Source organism: Sodiomyces alkalinus (assembly GCF_003711515.1).
Source record: "Sodiomyces alkalinus F11 unplaced genomic scaffold SODALscaffold_4, whole genome shotgun sequence".
In the NCBI taxonomy this organism is placed as follows: Eukaryota; Fungi; Ascomycota; class Sordariomycetes; order Glomerellales; family Plectosphaerellaceae; genus Sodiomyces; species Sodiomyces alkalinus.
Genome location: NW_021167082.1, coordinates 2,009,028 through 2,028,421, shown reverse-complemented (window position 1 = coordinate 2,028,421; position 19,394 = coordinate 2,009,028). Strand labels below are relative to the sequence as shown.

General features: G+C 43.6%; 1 protein-coding gene across 1 annotated transcript; it reads right to left on the bottom strand.

Annotated features, from left to right (window-relative positions):
- Positions 1-215: 215 nt before the first annotated feature.
- Positions 216-2,814, bottom strand: SODALDRAFT_350553 (ATP synthase regulation protein NCA2). Its single transcript, XM_028613490.1, has 2 exons — positions 2,671-2,814; positions 216-2,541 (listed from the first exon to the last, which is right to left on the bottom strand). The coding sequence occupies exons 1-2, from the start codon at positions 2,685-2,687 to the stop codon at positions 525-527; spliced, it is 2,034 nt and encodes a 677-aa protein (XP_028467214.1). The 5' UTR covers positions 2,688-2,814; the 3' UTR covers positions 216-524.
- Between the last annotated feature and the right edge of the window lie 16,580 nt (positions 2,815-19,394).

The window sequence follows — 19,394 nt, the reverse complement described above, 5'->3', positions numbered from 1 at the left end:
TTATCTTCCCCGTCACACGTACCTTGAGAAATAGCACCTTGTAAGTACCTTACCTAGGTACCTAAAAGGGATGGTACCATGAGAATACACGCAAACACGATCCAGAATGTACCTTAGGTACGGACGAGAGGGACCAGAGGGACAAGAGGGACTGACCGACATCCTGTGAGTCTGCAAGAGTCCAATAAATATTAATCAATTGTATATCTATATTTCCGTTTGATCTAAAAACGATGTTTCTGTATTCCTTATTCGACTAGCGTACCCTGGCCTCTCCATGCTTTTTAATCCAGTTTGTCCAGACACCATTCGCTGTTATGCTGATGATACTTTTTTCGAGCAAATTCGACGGCCACCCGTACGGAGCAGATATCGTCGACAAGTCCGGGAAGCTGCACTCGCCATCGGACTCATGGCGCCTAGGGAGACAGCCACCAACGGCTCCAGACCTTTTATCCACCTGGTTCCATCAAGTAAAAGACATTGACTCATCGAGTGTGTTCCTCGCGTCAAGAGACCTCGCCTCACCGCACCCATTTTGCATAGGCCCATTTCATTCTGTTGAAAGTTTGCACTTGGACTGGGTATCTCTTAGGGCTGGCTAGGTCATCCAGATCCTTCAGAAATTCCTTTTCCATATGCCGCGGTAGCAGCTTCGACATCGCGTTTCGCAGCACGTGCACCTCGCACAATAACCGGCCGTGATCCCGGTAATGGAGGAATTCATTGGCCGTCGGTGTCGCTTCGGTTAAGATGCGGTCGATCTTCAGCATTACCCGTAGCACCTGGTCTCCCTGGCGCTGGGTACGGGCTCCACGTCGGCCGCCAAAGACTCCTCGTATGTACTGAACCACCCCCGCGGTAACGAGAATACCCGGGGTTAGACCCACCAGGGCGAAGACGAGCTCCTGGCTCCTCAGCAGAGCATCGATGCCGCTGACTGCTACCTCGAGGTCGACTTTGGTCTTCTGCACTTGTATGAGAAGTGATCGGACGAGGTCCCCTCGCACCGCGCCTCTAAAAGGTCTACGGAGATCCGTCTCATACGCCCGCAGGACCGGGGTCAAATCCCCTTCGTACACTTTGGCCCGAAGCACCGCGATTTGCGCGTCGCTGAGCGGGCCTGACGCCCCTGTGAAGTGCGGATTGTCAAGGGCGAAGTCGACCACCATGCGCTCAAGGCTCTCTCGATCGGCCTTGAGGCTGTCACGGCTCATTATAGCGATATCACTCGCCTCGTCGTGTCGAATCGTGCGAACCATGTTGCGAACCGGCTGGATGACCCAGTTGGTCCAGAAATCTCGAGCTGTCACCGCGATATCTCGTGCCCAGGTGGCTAACTCGGCCTTCCTGTTAACGAGGATGCGCAGGACAGTGGTAGAGGACAGAGCGGCCAGCGTTGCGGGAAGCCAATACCGCACCAATACCGATGGCCGCCCATGTTCCCGTACTTCTTCATGCAATTCGCGGGTTCTCTGGGGAAGCTTGTGCTCTAGGATGTATAGCAGCCGTTGGGCGGCGGCAGAGACTCGCAGGGGCGCTTGGGGATCGTCAAACTGTGTACCGAGCTCGGCATCCTCGTATATGGTGCGGAAGACGCTAGTCTCGAAATCTTGGGGGTAAAGTTCTAATTCCATGATTTTATCAAGGACCGCATCCATCATTGCCACCGTCTTAGACACAACAGGTTTCCAGTGAAGGAGGTCCATGCTTTCATCGTCGGTCTTAGCGTCGTCCATATCCATTCCAAAGGCGAGGCCTTCGTCGACCAGCATGCCCAGGCCGGTGGAGGTAATGTCTTTCAGCTTGTTGAGCTCGGCAAGATGCCGACGCACCTCGCGGCGGCTCCGGGACACTGGAGAGAGGACCTTGCCCCGAATGGTCGTCATGGAGCGCTCGCGAACGCTTCTTTGAACTATGCCATAGAACTGGACCCATGAGCGAGCCATACCCTTCCAAGCAGACCCAGGAGGGGGTTCATGTTCAACATCGATATTGCCAATATGATCGTGGACGCTGCATCGAATTCTGTGAAAAGTGTCCCAAAGTCGCAGGGGCGACGTTTGTATGGTGTAAAGAATGGTGTATGTATAAGAGCCCAGAGTCTCCTCCCAGTATTGGATGTCATCGCTCAGAGGAACTATCTGTTCGAAGAGCATGTTGAGGAGGTGCCCATAGGCTTGGACAGTGGCCCTGCTGATTAAGAGCCACTCCACATTGGACTGGTGGAGTTTGTCTGGACCTGATCTGTCGGCGAGGGAGTCTACATCACCAAGGTCGGCAAGCCGGGATTGCCGAAGAAGGGTTTGAATGCGATGTGGAGATACTTGGGACAGGGGAGACGAGGCAGAAGAGAGGGCGTTGACAATGCGGAGAAGCTCCTGTACTCGAGGAGTGGACAAGGCTTCGTTGGCGTATTCCGTTTCGACATCATCGGTGCCGTGAATGGCGGCGTCCGATAGCTCGTCCAGGTCTGGAGGAGGAAGCCTGCCGAATCCCAGAGCGATTCGATCAAGCTGTGCGTCGATCTCGCGCACGCGACTGCACGAGTAGCAAGAAATGTCAGTAAATTGGCACAATGTTAGGGAACATCAAGATAACGGCGTGGTATGATAGGAAGAAGAGAGACCGGGACTAAGGGAAAGGAAGGGAAGATGGTGGGAGACGAACTCGGCAACGATAGACATAGCAGGCTGCCAAGGAGCAGACTGAGTACCTAGAAAGGTCTGCTAAGATTGCCTACGTCCAGGAAGTTGCGCATAGATAGATGCCTGCTTAGACGAGTCCTGCTTATTGTATGGGTATGGTAGCTTCAGGATGTTTGGCAGTGAGAGATGGATGCATCGGCATCGTGCCGAAAATAGCTGGATAACGTCACTTCAGTACCGTGGTCAGGTAGGTACCTGAGCACTCCGTAGAGTGGGTCAAGCTTGGTAGGTAGTGACTAGGTACCTTATTAGGCCCCGTTCGACAATTTCACTAACTTTAGTGACGATTTTCCTTTTCTTGTGTAAGTGACTTTCGTTAGCTAAGACGCTATTTTAACCCCGGCCCTTAGCCTCGATATATCTTTTTATATAGTAATAAAGTTTTTATATCGGAGAATTATTAAACCGATCCGTGATACGGGGTTATATCTTTTAGATATAAAACCACTATCTTCTTAATGCTATATAATATCGTGATAACTTTATTATATATCTATATAGCTGCCCTTAGTTCTATTAGCGTGGAGGATATTATAGAGGGGTCACTTTATAATATACCTAACCCGGGCACCGGGTATATCGAGTCGTAGACACAGAATCTACCGCCGCCTTTAATGTAAGGGAAGGATACTATCGATTCCGACGCCTCTAGCGACGAAAATACGTTAGAAAACGATATAAATACCTAAAAGACTACCTTACCTATACGTACGGCGTCTAAGGCCGCCGCTCCTATATCCGGTAAATAGTCCTTACGGGTAACTTAGAGCGATAACGTTAAACGTGGCCTCCTTAAACGACTTATCACTACGCGTTATAATAATACCCTATTTACTACTAGTAATAAGAGGTTAGCTAGATAGCTAACCCTAATATCGATCCTACCGGAACTATAAGAGGTATTCTCCGAGGCTAACCTAATAGTTAAGGCGATAATATTAAAGCTTAATCGTATAGAAAAAGATATACGGGCGGCCTTAACGCTTATCGGTAAGTCCGGGGTTAATAACTATAACGATAAGACCGGCATAATTAAGGCGACGCCAGAGTAGTAGGATATCTTTAAGGCTAAATACGGCGAGATCGGTAAGCGTATTCGTAAGCGCGGGGGCGTACGATAGGTGGAAAGCCTCTTAAAGCACGTTTAGCCTAATACTATCGCGACGGGTTAAAATATCGTAGACGTATACGAGCTAAATTAACGTAAGCGTTAGTAATCTATAGTATCGTTAATAGCTATACTACCGCCGGCTAGTAAGCGAACTCGGAAGTAATAATAGGATTCTAATAGTAGTAGTATAAGCTCGTCTATCCCTTATAATAATATTTTAGATACTCTTCCACGGCGCTATTATAGGAGGGAGCCTAATATACCTAATCCTCTAATAACCGGTTTAGTTATATTAGCCACGCGCTAAAATAAGCCTATTTTTATAAAGGCTATTATCAGTTACGAGAGTGAGTTCTATAACGAGTTAGGCGGCGTTAATAGAGTAGTTATAGTGGTAGAGTTCCTTACTTAATTAAAATCCTACTAAGGCTACGCTATTTAACGCGATCTCGATTAAAGGAAAACGGTCGTTTTTAAAAAAGTACGGCTTTATCTAAGGGAGGGTTATTATGGGCGGTGAAAATAACAGTAATAATAGTGATAATAGTGATAGTAGTGATAGTAGTGATAGTAGTGATAGTGGTGATAGTGGGAGGGGCGGTAGGCGTAGGGCTATAATAGATCTAGATTCCGACTAAGCTTATTTTTCCGTGGATTTAATTAACTAGATATATTCACCACCTACCCGAAAAGGACTAATACGGAGTATAGCTCTATTTTATCTACTCCTTCCACTACTATAATCTATATAATATTTAAAATATCGATATATCGATCCTTTTTTTACTTTAATAATAATAATCCTATATAACTACTACTACTATTCTATTATCTTAGATATCTAGTATTGTATCTTTAATCCACCCTTATTACCGATATTACGGTCGGCACGCTCTACGGCTAGCCGTAATAGCTCCTTTTCCTCTTCCTACGTAAACCCCGTAATTAACGCCGTATCGTTACGAATACATCTAATAAAATTCTAGATCCCCGTCACCGTATATATAATCTTAATCTGCTTTTTAAGGCTATATTCGGGTGCCTTTACGCCGAGAATACGGAAAGACCTCTTTAATACCCTAAAAACGCGTTTAACGGCACTACGGTAGCCTGCGTAAAGACGGTTAAACCGCTCCTTTAAGGATAGTTACTTCTAAGCTATTTTAGAGAAATCTTAAAGGTGGTACCTCTCCCCGTCGAACGGGGTTATAATACCTCGAATATCGCTACCGAAGCTATTATCTATAAGGTAGAACCGCCTATTAGGTACGTGAAAAGACCCTCTCGCGAAAGCCTCTCGAAGTAAGGAAAAGTCGTTTATACTACCCTTAGCGCCTGCTAGGATATACGTGAACGAGAGGTTAAAATCCACCGCCGCGAGGATATTTTAAATAAGTTATCCCTTCCGGTTATAGAACCGCCGTTATACCCTTAGTAGCACCCACACCGTGATATACGTTCCGTTAATTACGCCGATATAACTGTTAAACTAATTATTACGTCGTGATAGTTTAATATATCGTGATACGTATCCTGCTAATAGGTTTTTAACGTATTCGATATAAAGCTAATGTATAGCACCTAGGACCTCGTTAAAGATACGCGATCCTATATTTAAGGATATCTTAAACCGGTGGTATATATTACGCAACGATACGCTATAGCCGATAATATAGAGAAAGATTATAACCTTTTATAAAATCGTATAGTAAGAGGTCTCCCTAACTATACTATTTAATACAATCTAATATATTAAGTAATAAAACTCCTCCCAACTTAATCTAAATAGGTCCTAAAATACTATATCCGATCCGACCACTAATCCCCTTATAATACCTATCGTTATAGTAGGATTATTCCCGTGGCTATTCTAGAAGGTATTTCTACGCCTCTTAAGCCGTCGAGTGACTTTAGGTCGATAAAGCATTAACATTAGAACTAGTAGATTAAGTTCCGGAATAGTATCGTTATCGTTAGTAGTAGTAGTATCGTCGTTAGCCTTACCTATAGTGCGGCTAATAGTGGATCTTATCTTATTAAAGGTCTTTAACGCGCGTTATTTATAACTTTTTACGTTAATAAGCCTCCCTATATAAAAACGCCCTTTTCGTGGAAAAACGTCGATAAGAGGATCCCTACTTAGCTATTAGATAGGTAGTTATAAGGAGTAAGAAGGTAGTAGCGAGAGGGTCTAAAAGGGAGCAGGCGTGTATTAAGTGGTGGTCACGGCTAGTCCAAATATAGGTAGCCCTAAAGAATCAGAATAATCGCTGCCCTCTCTATACTAAAGAGGGGGCACTATATAAGCACTATATACTCCTAGGCTAACGCTAGTATAGTTAAACGGATATCGTAAACGGATATCTACGCCTAAGCCTAGGCTATAGCCCTATATAGTAGTATCGGCCTAGGGTAGCTATAGCTATGTTAAGACGGGAGCCCGGTCTTATTTATACGGGAACCCGTCGTGGTCCCGTCGTGTACCCGGCCTCTATCTCCTAGGCAGGGGCACTTAATAGGGCGACCTCCCCCAGAGTACTCCTATCCTTAGAAGCGGCTAGTGCCGGATAGGGCCACTTTTCCCGACTATACCCGGCGTCGGCCTATATCCCCTCTTACTGTCCTTCTATCACTAATCCCGCACACGACGCCATTATAGTCCCGTTGTGGTCTTACCCTTAATCCGTCACTCTATTCCCACTATCCTTCTATCGCTAATCCCGTACACAATCCTGTTATAGTCCTATCGTGGTCCTATCCTTAATCCCTTACTCTATTCCTATAGTCCTTCTATCCTTAATTCTGTACACGACCCCGTTATAGTCCTATCGTGGTCCTATTCTTAATCCATTACTCTATTCCTATAGTCCTTCTATTATTAATCCTATAGACGACCCCGTCGTGGTCTTGTTATAGTCCTATTCCTAATCCGTCGCTCCTATACTATAGCCAGCATCGGCCTGCCTTTAATCTATATAAAGAACCGGCGCCGATATCTCTTTAATCTATATAAAGAACCGGCGCCGATATTCCTTTAATCTATATAAAGAACCGGCGCCGATATCTCTCTAATCCTTATAAAGAACCGGTGCCGATATCCCTCTAATCTATATAAAGAACCGGCGCCGATATATAATATATCTAAAAATAGAAATTTATCTCCTTCCCTCTTATACCCCTTTTACCCTTATACCTTCCTCCTTTATAGGAAGGAACGGTGCCCACGTGTCCTTCTAGGGGATATCTTCCTTAACGCCTCCCCCCTAATTTTCTTCTCTTTTTTTTTCTTTTTTTCTTTACGCCTCCGATTTCGAGATTTTTCGTTGTATTCGTAGCGTGCCGTAAGTTAACCCTCGTGGTATTTTACTTATAGGAGCAGGGCTTAATAGTTATTAACGTGTTATAGCTCCTTAATTTTCCTAATTTTTCTCTATTATCTTATAAGTATCCTTTTAATATCTCTCTATCCTAGGGGAAAATAACTTATATAACTTCACTAACTATCTCATATAGCTCCCTTAACTACCGCCACTATACCTCCTAAGGAGACTAATAATAATAATAAAAATAATAATAAGCGGCCGGTATCTAAGCTAATAGCTAATAGCGCTTCTAAGAAGCGTAAGATGGCGATGGCTATAGTGTTATCGTCGTCGACCACCCCTTATTAAGAGGTGGTAGACGTTAGGGAAAGGGCCTCCGGGGGCTTAACCCTTAGGGACCCTTACTCCCGCTACGCCGGCTAGCTGGCTAAGATTAATTTTAGTAATAAGACGTCGCGCTTACGGTTTGAGTTATACCGGTACTCCGGTACTATATCCGCTAAGTATACCTTTTACTTTAGGTATAATAGTCGCCGTTATAATAAGCTTCCCACTATAGGCTATAACGTGGCTATCTAATTATAGAAGGTCCTTATCGTCGCCGCTACTAAGGATAGGATAAACGATAGCTATCGTGTAAGTTCTTCTTTAGGGATAACTCTAATATAGACTCTAATATAGGTATATACTAACCGTGCTATAGACTATAGCTATAGAGTGCTAGAACGTCCTTAAGGCCTCTCTGGGTAAGCTTAAGAGGGAGATAACCTTTACCGCCGCCGATAAGTCTTATACCGTTTATCGGGCGAAGGAAGAAGTTAACGACGCCCGCTAGAAAACGGCGGATAAAAGCCTAGAGTCTCTTTAGAATATAGCGTTATCGCTTCGCCGGTACATTAATTAATAGGACTTATAGATAGCCGTGCAGGAACGCCTCGCTATTACCTTTAAGAGAGTTACTACTAGTATAGCGTATAACCCCCCGGTAGTCCCCCCTTTTAATACACTACTAACTTCTTTTCCTCTCCTACCTTCTTTTCCCTAACTAGATATCCCCCCTCCCGCTTTCACGCCCGCTTTTACGCCCTCCAACTTATTAGCCGACGATAACGATAATAACGATAACGACGGTATATAATAAGGCCCTCCTAACCCCTATAATATCCTTAAGTCCGAGCCTGCGACGCTTACCCTCGCGCCGAAGAAAAAGGCGCCGGCTAAGAAGAAGGCCACGCCTAAGAAGATAACGCCTTTAATACCCTTACCGAAGAAGAAGAAGAAGTAGTAGAAGTCTAAGCCTCCTATTATTCTTTCGGATAATACGCCGTTTATTAACGGGTAAGAGGTAGAAGGGGATAATACCTATATAAGTAGAAGTACTACTATTTCGGGGTAGAGTAAGGTATATACGGAGGATTAAGTAGGGATTATGCCGAGGATCTATAACTATAGTAGGCGGTTAAAGGTATATAAGGAGGATTAAATAAGGGTTACGCCGAGGATTTATAATTATAGTAGGCGGTTAAAGGTATATACGGAGGATTAAGTAGGGATTACGCCGAGAATCTATAACTATAATAGGCGGTTAAAGGTATATAAGGAGGATTAAATAAGGGTTACACCGAGGATTTATAAATATAGTAGGCGGTTAAAGGTATATACGGAGGATTAGGTAGGGGTTATACCGAGGATTTATAGCTATAGTAGGTGGTTAAAGGTATATATAGAGGACTGGGGGTTTTTTCTTTTTTTTTTAATATAACTTATAGGGTACGCCCGCTTACCACTTTGATTATGCCCTCTTAATAGTCCTGTCGTGACTTATAACCGTGTAACTGCCTAAGGGAAAAGGAGATAGAAGAGAGGGAAAAAGGGATAAAAGAAGAGAAAGGCTTAACTAGTTTAAGGGGAGTAGACCAAAGAAGAATAGAGAAAAGGAAGACTTAGTGGGTTAGTCGTGGTCCTGCGATACTTTAGGTATATTATAGTCCTATAATGCTCCCGCTATATTAAGCTTCTGCTTAAAGTAGGTATTAATAAGCTTATCCAGTATATTACGTTTTAGCTCCTATATATTCTCCTTATCGTCGTAGCCGGCCTATTTAATAAGGTATTAGCGCGTAAAAAACTTATAAAACTAAACCGGCCTATCTAAAAACATATCACGCCTATTAACCACGGGTATGTAATAGGAGTAAAATTAATAAAACCACTAAGACGGAGATTATAACCACCGCTTCTCTCCCGGGATACTATCGTAGTAATACTATAATACCGGCGCTACGGTATAGCCGGAAGAAACGTGGGATAGTATTGCCCTGACCTTAACTACGCAGAATTCGTAATAGACCTACTTTTCGTAATATAAGCGTTCCCCCCCTTATCCGTGGCGGGACGTAGCGCGGAACCGATATAAGACCGAAAGGGGATTACCGCGCCCCCCGGAACCGAGAGTAACTAAGATTAAGGCAGAAATCCAGGCCTTACTAGCTAATAGGAATATAATCGAGTAGGTTATAGAGCTAGTAAAGGAACTGATTATAATATATAGTACCCGTAAGGATACTGGCGCGATACCGCTAGTATACTTATACGCTACTATTCGCTATATTATCCGAGAAAAACTCCGAAAAGGAATAAGCGGTATAAAAGAGACTTAGGCTAATATTATAGCCCGGGCTCCCGCGGTAATACTGCCGTGGGACCCTGCCCCCCTTAAAGTAATCCCCGCTAGGTATTACCGGGAATTAATTATCCGCTAAGGAACCCTCCCCGAAGACTAGCCTCTTAAAGCCAGGACCCTAAAGGAAATTATCTAAGCTATAAACGCTACGATTATCCGATACAATACTATAGCGGTATAGAAGCTACTAAGCGGAGATATCTACCTTACCTTTACCGAAGGGGTATAGTAGTAGGCCACCTATAAGGAATAATAGATCAAGAAGGCCTTTAGTAAAGGAGCTACCCTAGCCGTGTATACTTACCCTATATTAGTTAAGGCTATCTCTTAGGAGGTCTTTAACGCCTTATCCGAAGAAGACTTATTAGTAACCCTATAAGATATAAACCCTAAGATAAAAATTATCCGAGTATAATAGCGCGTACCCCGCTACGGTACTAGTAGGGTAGCGCTTCTCCGTATCGAATCGGCTTTACTAGAAGGGGTAGCGAGCCTTATCCGGAATACCCTCCTTTTTAAGGGGGGTAGCTATATCTCTAAGCTATACGATCCTGACCTTAGCCCCCTAAGGTGCTATAAGTGCTTATACTTTAGCTACTAGGCGAACGGCTACCCTATAACGGAGAGGGTATACCGCTATTATGCTAAGCCCGAATCGGTGTACTTATAGGGCCTAGGATACTATAAGGCTATAATACTTAGGCGCCCCTGCCGCTACGCCGCTTATACCGGAGATTATAATACCTTTAACGATTTATACCGACTACTAAAGAAAGAGACTAAAAAGACCTACGAAGCGTATAAGTACCGAGCTAGGGACTTTAATATTACCTGCTAGACTAAAGCGGTATACCCGCGGTAGCCGTAGATTTTCCCCCCGATTATTATCACCTAGGACTAAGACCGCCCCTTTTATAAGGGTAGGGGTTAGCCCCCGAAAAGGATTAGAGGATAGGAGGGCTCCTTAATACTAGGCCCGATAAGCGCCTATATAGTCCCCTACGGGGCCGGTAAGGCACCGTAGTAGGAACCCTAGAGCTAGACCCCGGTTATATCGGACATGTTATCTTAACCCCCCCCCCTTTAATTAATAGAAATCTATATCCTTTCGTGGAATATAGGGAGGAGTTAGGCGTGGCGGGAGCTACCGCTCCGGTGCCGCGCTAAGTATAACGTGATAGTAATCCAGGAACCCGGCCTTAACCGTTTCACGAAAAGCCCCGCCTACCCCTCCTAAGGGGTATATTAGCTGATTTAGGGAGGAGGCCGCGCCCTTTTATATATCTATAAAAAACACCCGCTATATATATAGACGTAGTAGGCCTACCGCGATACCTACGCGATTACTTTAGGACCGGAGATAATACCCTTATAATCTAGTTAATCTACTTAGAGAACTACTAATTAGCTAGGATCTCCTAGAATACGCCCTTATAGAATATATTCGATATAGTACCGCTACGGGGCTAATATGCCCTTATAGAGGACTTTAACCTATACTACTCTCTATAGTTATAGCTACTATAGTATTACCCCTAAGCTGATACCCTGCTTACCCTTATAACCCGGTAAAACCTAGACCTAATAACCCCCCCCCCGGAATAACTATATAGTACCGCCTGGGCCGGCGTACTAGTACTATTAACCTTATATAGGTAATATAAAGGCTCCGTTACGATTTTAGCGGCCCGGATAAGACCGTTATTGGGTTAGACTACTACTTATAGATAGCCTAAATACTTATAGAGACAGATACTATACCGATTACCGTAACGATACTACCGCGGGATTTAGCCGGGCCCCGCTAAGTCTAAAAAGACTTTAACTCCTTATAGGTCCTTTAGCTCGCCGCTATATAGCTATAGTAGACTAGCCTTTTTATAATACTAGGAGATATCGACTTAGTATTAGATAACCTAATAAACGACCTTATAACCCTAGCTAATAAGGCCGCGCCGCGCCGCCGCGGGGTTACCCCTAAATACCTATCTACCCTTTAGTAGAACGCGGAGTTAACCGCCCTTACCTAGGAAATAATGCGCCTTTACCGTAGATATATATTTAGGAAGTCCCGGAACCGATAGGATAAGTTCAAGGAAGCGGAGAGGTGCCGAGATAAGGCCGTGGCGGTAGCGAAGCGGCTATACTAGTAATACCTGCTTTACTCGACTAGGAAGGATAATAGCCTTCTCTAGTAGCTATAGAAATAGGTATAAATTAAAGGAGGAGTACCGCTAAACCCCTTATCGGTATTACTACTATACTAAGATAATAGCGATAACCCGGTAACTATACACGCAGAAAAAGCCGAAGTCCTTAACCGGAAGTTCTACCCCCCCCCCTTTCCCTACCGCCCCTAGGCCCTTAGGCGCGGAATTCCCCCCCGGGTAGGACGTCTACTAAGACGTTACCGTAGCGGACGTATTAGAGCGCTTTAAGAAAACTAAACCCTAGGCGGTACTAGGACTAGACGGACTCTTAGTAGGGCTCCTAAAAGTATATAGACCCCTTATACACTAAAGGCTTAGTGCTATCTTTATAGCGTGCCTTAAAATAAGCTATTACCCGAAGAGGTACCGCTATGCTACCGTGGTAGTCCTTAAGAAGGAAGGCTGGCCGCCGGCCGATCACGGGATAGTAAAGGGCTAGCGACTAATATTACTCCTTAGTATAATAGATAAAGTCCTTAAGGGGATATTAGCCGACCGGATCGCTATTATAGCGGAGGAGTATTAGCTCCTCCTAAAGGGATAGATAAGTAACCGGATAGGGCGAAGTATAGAGATAGTAGTAAAGAGAGTTATAGAGGCTATAAGGGCGAGCTAGGCTTATAACGGCACCGCTTTAATACTCTAACTGGATATAAAAGGCGCCTTTAATACGGTCTCTTATTCCCGCCTCCTCGAGGTACTTAAAAGGAAAGGCTTCCCTTAATAGCTTATTACCCTAATTAATAGCTTTCTCTAAGACTGTATAGTCTAGCTATTACTTAATAGCGAAATAGCCCCCCTATAATACCTTTATAAGGGTATACCGTAAGGCTCCCCGGTCTCCCCTATCCTTTTTATCCTTTATATCTCTACCCTATACGAAGAACTAGAAAAGGTCCTTAAAATAATAGTAGTAGGCTTCGCCGATAATATGAATATTATCGCCTTTAGTAGGATAAAAGTATAGATGCGGTCATACCTCGCCGCCGTATAGCGGATATACCTAGACCAGGAGATAGTAAGCAGATTATAGTTTAAACTAAGTAAGTATATCTATATCCCCTTTACGAAGTTACGCTAACCTTTACCTACCCCGCTCCCCCTTAGTATTATTTCGGTGCTAGTAACGGAGGCGATAAGGCTCTTAGGCGTTTAGCTTAATAGGAAGCTTAACTTCCGACGTAATACTAAAGAGGTAAAGAGCCGTCTAGCTACCTAAATATACGCCCTCTTAAGGCTTAGCGCGGTAGCGTAGGGGTATAGCTTTATAGGCGTAAAGAGACTATACCTTATAGTTATACGACTAGTAATCGCCTATTATACTTTAACCGTCTATAAGATAGGGGCCGGCCCCTGGTATAGCCCTATAGCGGCACTTATAGCGGTATAGAACCGATACCTCCGATTAGTAGCCGGAGCCTATAAAGCCACGCCGGTTAGGGTCCTTAAAAAAGAGACCTTTATCCCCCCCCTTAACGTATACCTCTTAAGCCTAAGTGCCCGAAAGATCCTCCGGATATAGGAAGAAGGGACCGAAGATAAGATATTAGCCGGAGTATACGTTATAGTAAGAGCCTTAGCGGCACCGAACCGGTATTATAGGACTTATGCCGCCCTCGCATGGATAGTATAGCTTACTGCCCTAATAACTTAGGCCGGAACCTCGCCCCCGCGGAAGGCCGTTATAAGAGAATAAGGCCGAGCCTAGGCGGAAGCACGGCGGCCCTATATCTACGCCGTAGCGGTACCGAGCCGCCCCCCGATATAACGCTCCCTCCGAAAATATAGAGGGCTCCTTAAGCTATAAAACTCCGCATTTACCTAGATTAGATTAGAAAAACTAGACCTACGGGTATTCCTAGCTAAATCGAGGGTGCCGGGCTTCCTATTACCGTGGTGCCCTTACGGGGACGGAGGGGCGGAAACGGCGGAGCACGTAGTACTCTAGTACTAGGAGGTAACCGAGGAGGACTATAAGGACCTTTTTGGTGCTATAGGGAGGCCGCTTATAACTAGAGGAGACTTATACAATATATTAGAATATAATACCGAAGCCGGGGTAGTTATAAGGTGGTTCCTATAACTGAAGAGGCTTAAGGACTTTCGCCTCGCCCTTAAAGTTATAAAGGCCTACGAAAATAGAGGTAATACCGAAGCGGGACCGGAGCGGAGGTAGTATAACGCGGCGGATTAGTTAATTATCAATAGGGGCCCTATAAGCCGGGACCCCGGCAGTATTAGCTTAGTATTAGGGGGGGCTACTAATAGCTATTAGCTATTATCGTACTAGTTATTATCGTCCTCGTTATCCTTAGTAGTGCTAATACTACTCTTAATATATTCTAGGCCTTATTAGAATCGGTTAGCTAACCACCGCCACTATAATACCGTAAGGAGACCGAAAAGGGGCCACTTATAAAGTACTCCAGAATAAGGTCTATCTTACCTTCTAAACGTCTTATCTAACAAGATAATTCCTATACCTCCGCCGGCGCGGTGCCGCCGCGGCTATAACCGGAAGGTAGTGCCCGGTTTAGGGCCCGGCTAAAAGACCGGGACGCCGTCCCTAGACGCTCCTTAGCCTATAGTTTATTAGTAAAGGACTACTTTAGCACTAAAGGGGGATATATATAGTAGCGACACCGTTACCACCGGCGGCCTTTACTACTATATACGCCCTATAAAGATCTATAAGACGCTACTACTATTTTTTAGTAGCGGGGGGGACTTATGGAAAAATTAGTATATACTACCGCGATACACCTACAGCACTATAATAATATCGGCACGACTTATATCCTTACACGGACGCCGGCTATTAGTATACTAAAAATAAGCTGCTCCTATACCCGTGGTATTAGAGTAAGCCTCCACGTCGTCCGGGTATATACCTAGGCGCTTACTATAACGAATATAACTACCTTAGGTTAGCTACCGTAGTACCGCCCCGATACTACCAGGGAATATATACAGTATAACCCGGACTAAGCCCTTCTTATACTAGCTATGGTTATTATTAGTATTATTATTATTAGGAGACGATATCTACGACTATTAGTACGCTACTACTAAGGCATTACTACGCTACTAGGAGAACTTATATTATACTAGTACTGCTAATTAATTATTTATATATATATATTAATACTATACTATCTAGTTAACCCCACGTTACCACGCCACCGCGGCATTGCCTATAAAGCACTTATGGTCTAATTATAATAGAAATATAAATAAGGAAACCTAAAGGGTTTTACTATTAGTATAGAGCCGTAATAATAAGCCGGCGGCACTATAAGCGGGAATAGATCGGGAGAAAACCTATAATAAACTCGTTAGCGTTATAGGAGGAAGAGAGAGGGAAAAGAGGCACGAAGACCTTATAGGATATGAACTATCTAATTTTATAATAGGGTAGAGCCCTATTCCCCTTACCTGCCGCCGGATATAGCAGGAACCTACCTAAGGGAGGCAGGAGGCGCCTACCTCCCCTTACTCTCTTTATTAACCGAGTAGAAGGAATAAAAGACACGATCCTTAGGGATATAGGGAGGCCGAGGCTAAAGGGCCGTAGCCTCCGCACCAAGGAGGTATAGGGGCACCCCCTTAGCCCCTACTCCGTCACTAACGATTAGCTTAGGCTAACCTACCCAACTACTAGCCTATTATACTTCCAGTTAGCCACTAGCCTAGAGATATAATCCAGATATAGAGTAAAGACGAACCGGGGCTATATCGGCCCCGTAACGGTATTACCCTACCTAAGGAAGTATATAGGGGTTTTCCCCGGGTTTTACCCGGGGTTTCCCCCCTATAGCCACCTGAGAAGAACCGTATAGCCTAGAAAGGCTCCTATAGATTAGTTAGGATAGCGGAGTAAGATCGATAATAATAATAATAAAGGTATTAGCGCTATCTCCTTTAATAGTAATAGTTTAAGATTACTTTAACCTTATATTGAGTCCGGTTTTACGTTAATGTCCTACGGTTCGGGTATCTTTTTATCACGGGTCCTCTATAATTCTAGTAGGGAGATAGGGAAGACGTTATAGATCCTTATAGTCTTCGGGAGGGCGAGTTAATACGCTAGTCTATATGTGTCTATAACCTTAGTAATTTTATACGGTCCGATAAACTTATCGCTAAGTTTCTTTAAAGGCCTACGTTATCGGATATTCTTCTTGGAGAGTAAGATATATTTATTAACCGTAAATATTTTTAGGTCCTCCCGTTATTATAGTATTATTTATACATTTCTTAGGCTTTTTTAATTAGGTCTATAAAGGAGCGGCGGCTAGCCACGAGTTACTCCGCGCGTATCTCGGCCTTAGCTAAATAAGCCTCCCCCGCCTTAGGTAATTACTTTATTAGGGCCCCTCGGGTTATAACCTATTAGTGCGTCCACGGGTATTCGTTATATAGCGGAATACTACGCCGTATGATAAGTAAATTCCGTAAAAGCTAAACGGTCTATCTAGTCGTCCTATTCCTAGTAGTAGAAGACCCTAAGGTAGTATTCTACGTTCTGGTTCTATCTCTCTATCTAGCTATTAGTCTACGGGTGCTACGCTATAGATAAGCGTTACTTAGTGCCGAATTAACGGTAAAAAGTAGCCTAAAAACAGCTTATGAATAAGGACCCTTAGTTAAATATAATCCTATTAGGAACCCCGAAGGTTTAAAAGATATAATGCTATAACGTGTTCGTAAGTCCCTTAGTAGTAAGGCTACTACTTATAGGGATATATAACGCATATTTTATTAGACGGTACACGATAATAAGAATCGCGTCACGTTTCCTGCCCTTATCGTGGATAGGGGGTAGTCCCGTAATAAAGTTAATCGAAATCTCTATAAAAGGATAATCTAGGATAGGAAGACTCGCTAGCTCGCCGTAGGGCTTATAATACCGCGGTTTTATTTATTAGTATACTATATAGATAGGTATAAATTCTCTAACGTTTTAAGGGAGGTAGTCCTAAAAGTAAAAGCCCGATACGCGCTTCGCGGTATAAGCGACCCCGTAATAACTAATACGAAGTCTATCGTGGAAAGCTTATAGTACTTTATCTTATAACCCCGAATAGTTTAGTATAAATACTTGTCCCTTAAAACGAAGAACGCCCTTAACGTCTCTCGACTAGTATCCTTTCATAGTTACGTCGCCGTGGACCTCCCGTTACCGGTTATAGAAGGGGCCTTCGGCTTACGCCTCGATAACCTCTTTTACTAGAGTAGAGTCTATTAGCGCTATAGGTATATTTAGGTTTATCGATACTATAGCGTTATTAGGGTTCATCGATACTAAAGGTATATTTAGGTCCTATACGGTTCCTATACTAATAGCGGCGAGGATAAACTTCTTACAGAACGATTCTACGGCGCGGGTCCGATCTACGATTAAGGACCGTTCGTAAGGGGTATACTACGGCTTCCGCGAGAGGCTATTAGCGGGGTTTAACGTACCGGGCCTATACCTGATTTCGAAGTTAAAAGGGGCTAGTTCTTCTAGCTATCGAGTATACTACCCTTTAAGCTTTAGCTTATTAAGAAGGTGATAATAGTTTAGGTAGTCTATTAGGACCACGACGGGGTTCTAACTATAAGCGACGTAGTACCGCTATATTCGAAACGATTTAATTATTACTATTAGCTTAGAATCAGGCGTGCTATAGTTTAACTCTACGCCACGTAACTTTTAGTATATAAACGCGACGGGTCTTTATAAACTATCTTCTTACTAGCTTATTATTACGCTAATGGCAAATAAAGAAGTATCGGGTTTAATACGTATAAGTAATACGGGGTCGAAAGTATCGTAGTACTAAAGCCTCCTAGAATACTAGTTTTAATTATTTAAATACAGTATAGGTATAAGGGGAAAGGTGTAGGAGCCCGGATCAGGCACCCTTTAAAAGGTCGGTAAGGGGGGTAGCTACCTTAGAATAATTTTTAATAAAGCGTCTATAGAACCTAGTAAAACCGGGGAAGATTTAGATTTTCTTAATACTATAAGGCGCTTCCTAATCCCGGATAGCCTTAACTCGTACGGGGTCTATACGTACTCTATTAGGGCTATAGATAAAACTAAGGAATTCCACGTTATAAGTCTTGAATTCGTATTTATCGGGGTTAGCGTAGAGGGACTACTCCCGGAGCCTGGCTAGGACTTAACGTATATACTTTCGGTAGTCTTCTAAGCTATTACTATGAAAAAGGATATCGTCTAGGTATATAATATAGATCGTATTAATATATCCGGCGAGGGCTTAGTTAATATACCGTTAAAAACTCGCGGGGGTATTAGTTAGGCTAAAAGGTATTATAAAGTATTCGAAGTGGCTGTATTTTATACGGAAGGCTATTTTCTATTTATCGCCCGCGCTAATCCGGAGCCAGTAATAAGCGTCCTCAAGGTCTAGCTTAATATAGTACTACGCTAAGAATAGATAGTCTAGAATCTTATAAATTAATAGTAAAGGGGTACGGTCTTTAATAATCACCTTATTCAATTCCCTATAATCCACGTAAAGACGTAACTTACTACCCTTCTTAGGGATAAATAGGATAAAGGCCCTATAAGGACTAGAAGATAGTTAGATCTAACCCTTATAGACGGCGTCTTAGATATACTAGCGGAGGACCTTAAGCTCTTATACGGCTAGGGGGTAGATAGAGCCGAAAAGGGGCTTCTTCCCTTCCTTAACTTTGATTACGTAGTCCTATCGTTAGTAGGCGGGGAGCTATCCGGTATCGTTAATATTAAATATATTAGCGAAATCTTAGTATAGTTTAGGGAGGATAGCCGGCTTAGGGGGGGCCGGTGGATTAGGAGGACTAGGGTTAAGATTAAAGCCTACCCTAGCCACGCGTTAGACTAGTATAGAGGAGGATAGGGTTAAAACCGTTATAGCCTCCTTTATAGCTTTCCGTAATTCTTATCAGCTCGAGATCACATGGAGATTAGAGTGTTTTAAAGAGTAATTCTAAGTACTAGTTTACTAATCGACTATAGGGTTAACGGCTACTACCTAGGGTTATCCTACGATACTTCGGGAGCCCTTAGAGTCTAGGTTTATAACGTGAAATTTAACGCGTTATACTTTTCTTCGTTTTTATCGGTCGGTCGCGAAAATAAGTCGAGTAACTAAGCTAAGGGTGGATTTCTTTTATCCCTCTATAATCCAGGATATAGGAAGGGGTAGTTTAAAGGGGACTTAGTCGGGACCTAGAAGGAATCGGTCTAAAACGTTAATATCGGCTCCCCTATCTAGGAGAGCCGGGGTCTACACGTATTTCCTGCCTCTACGGAGGGAGACGCGCACCTTTACCGGTATAGTAGTAATAGCCGCCGCTTAA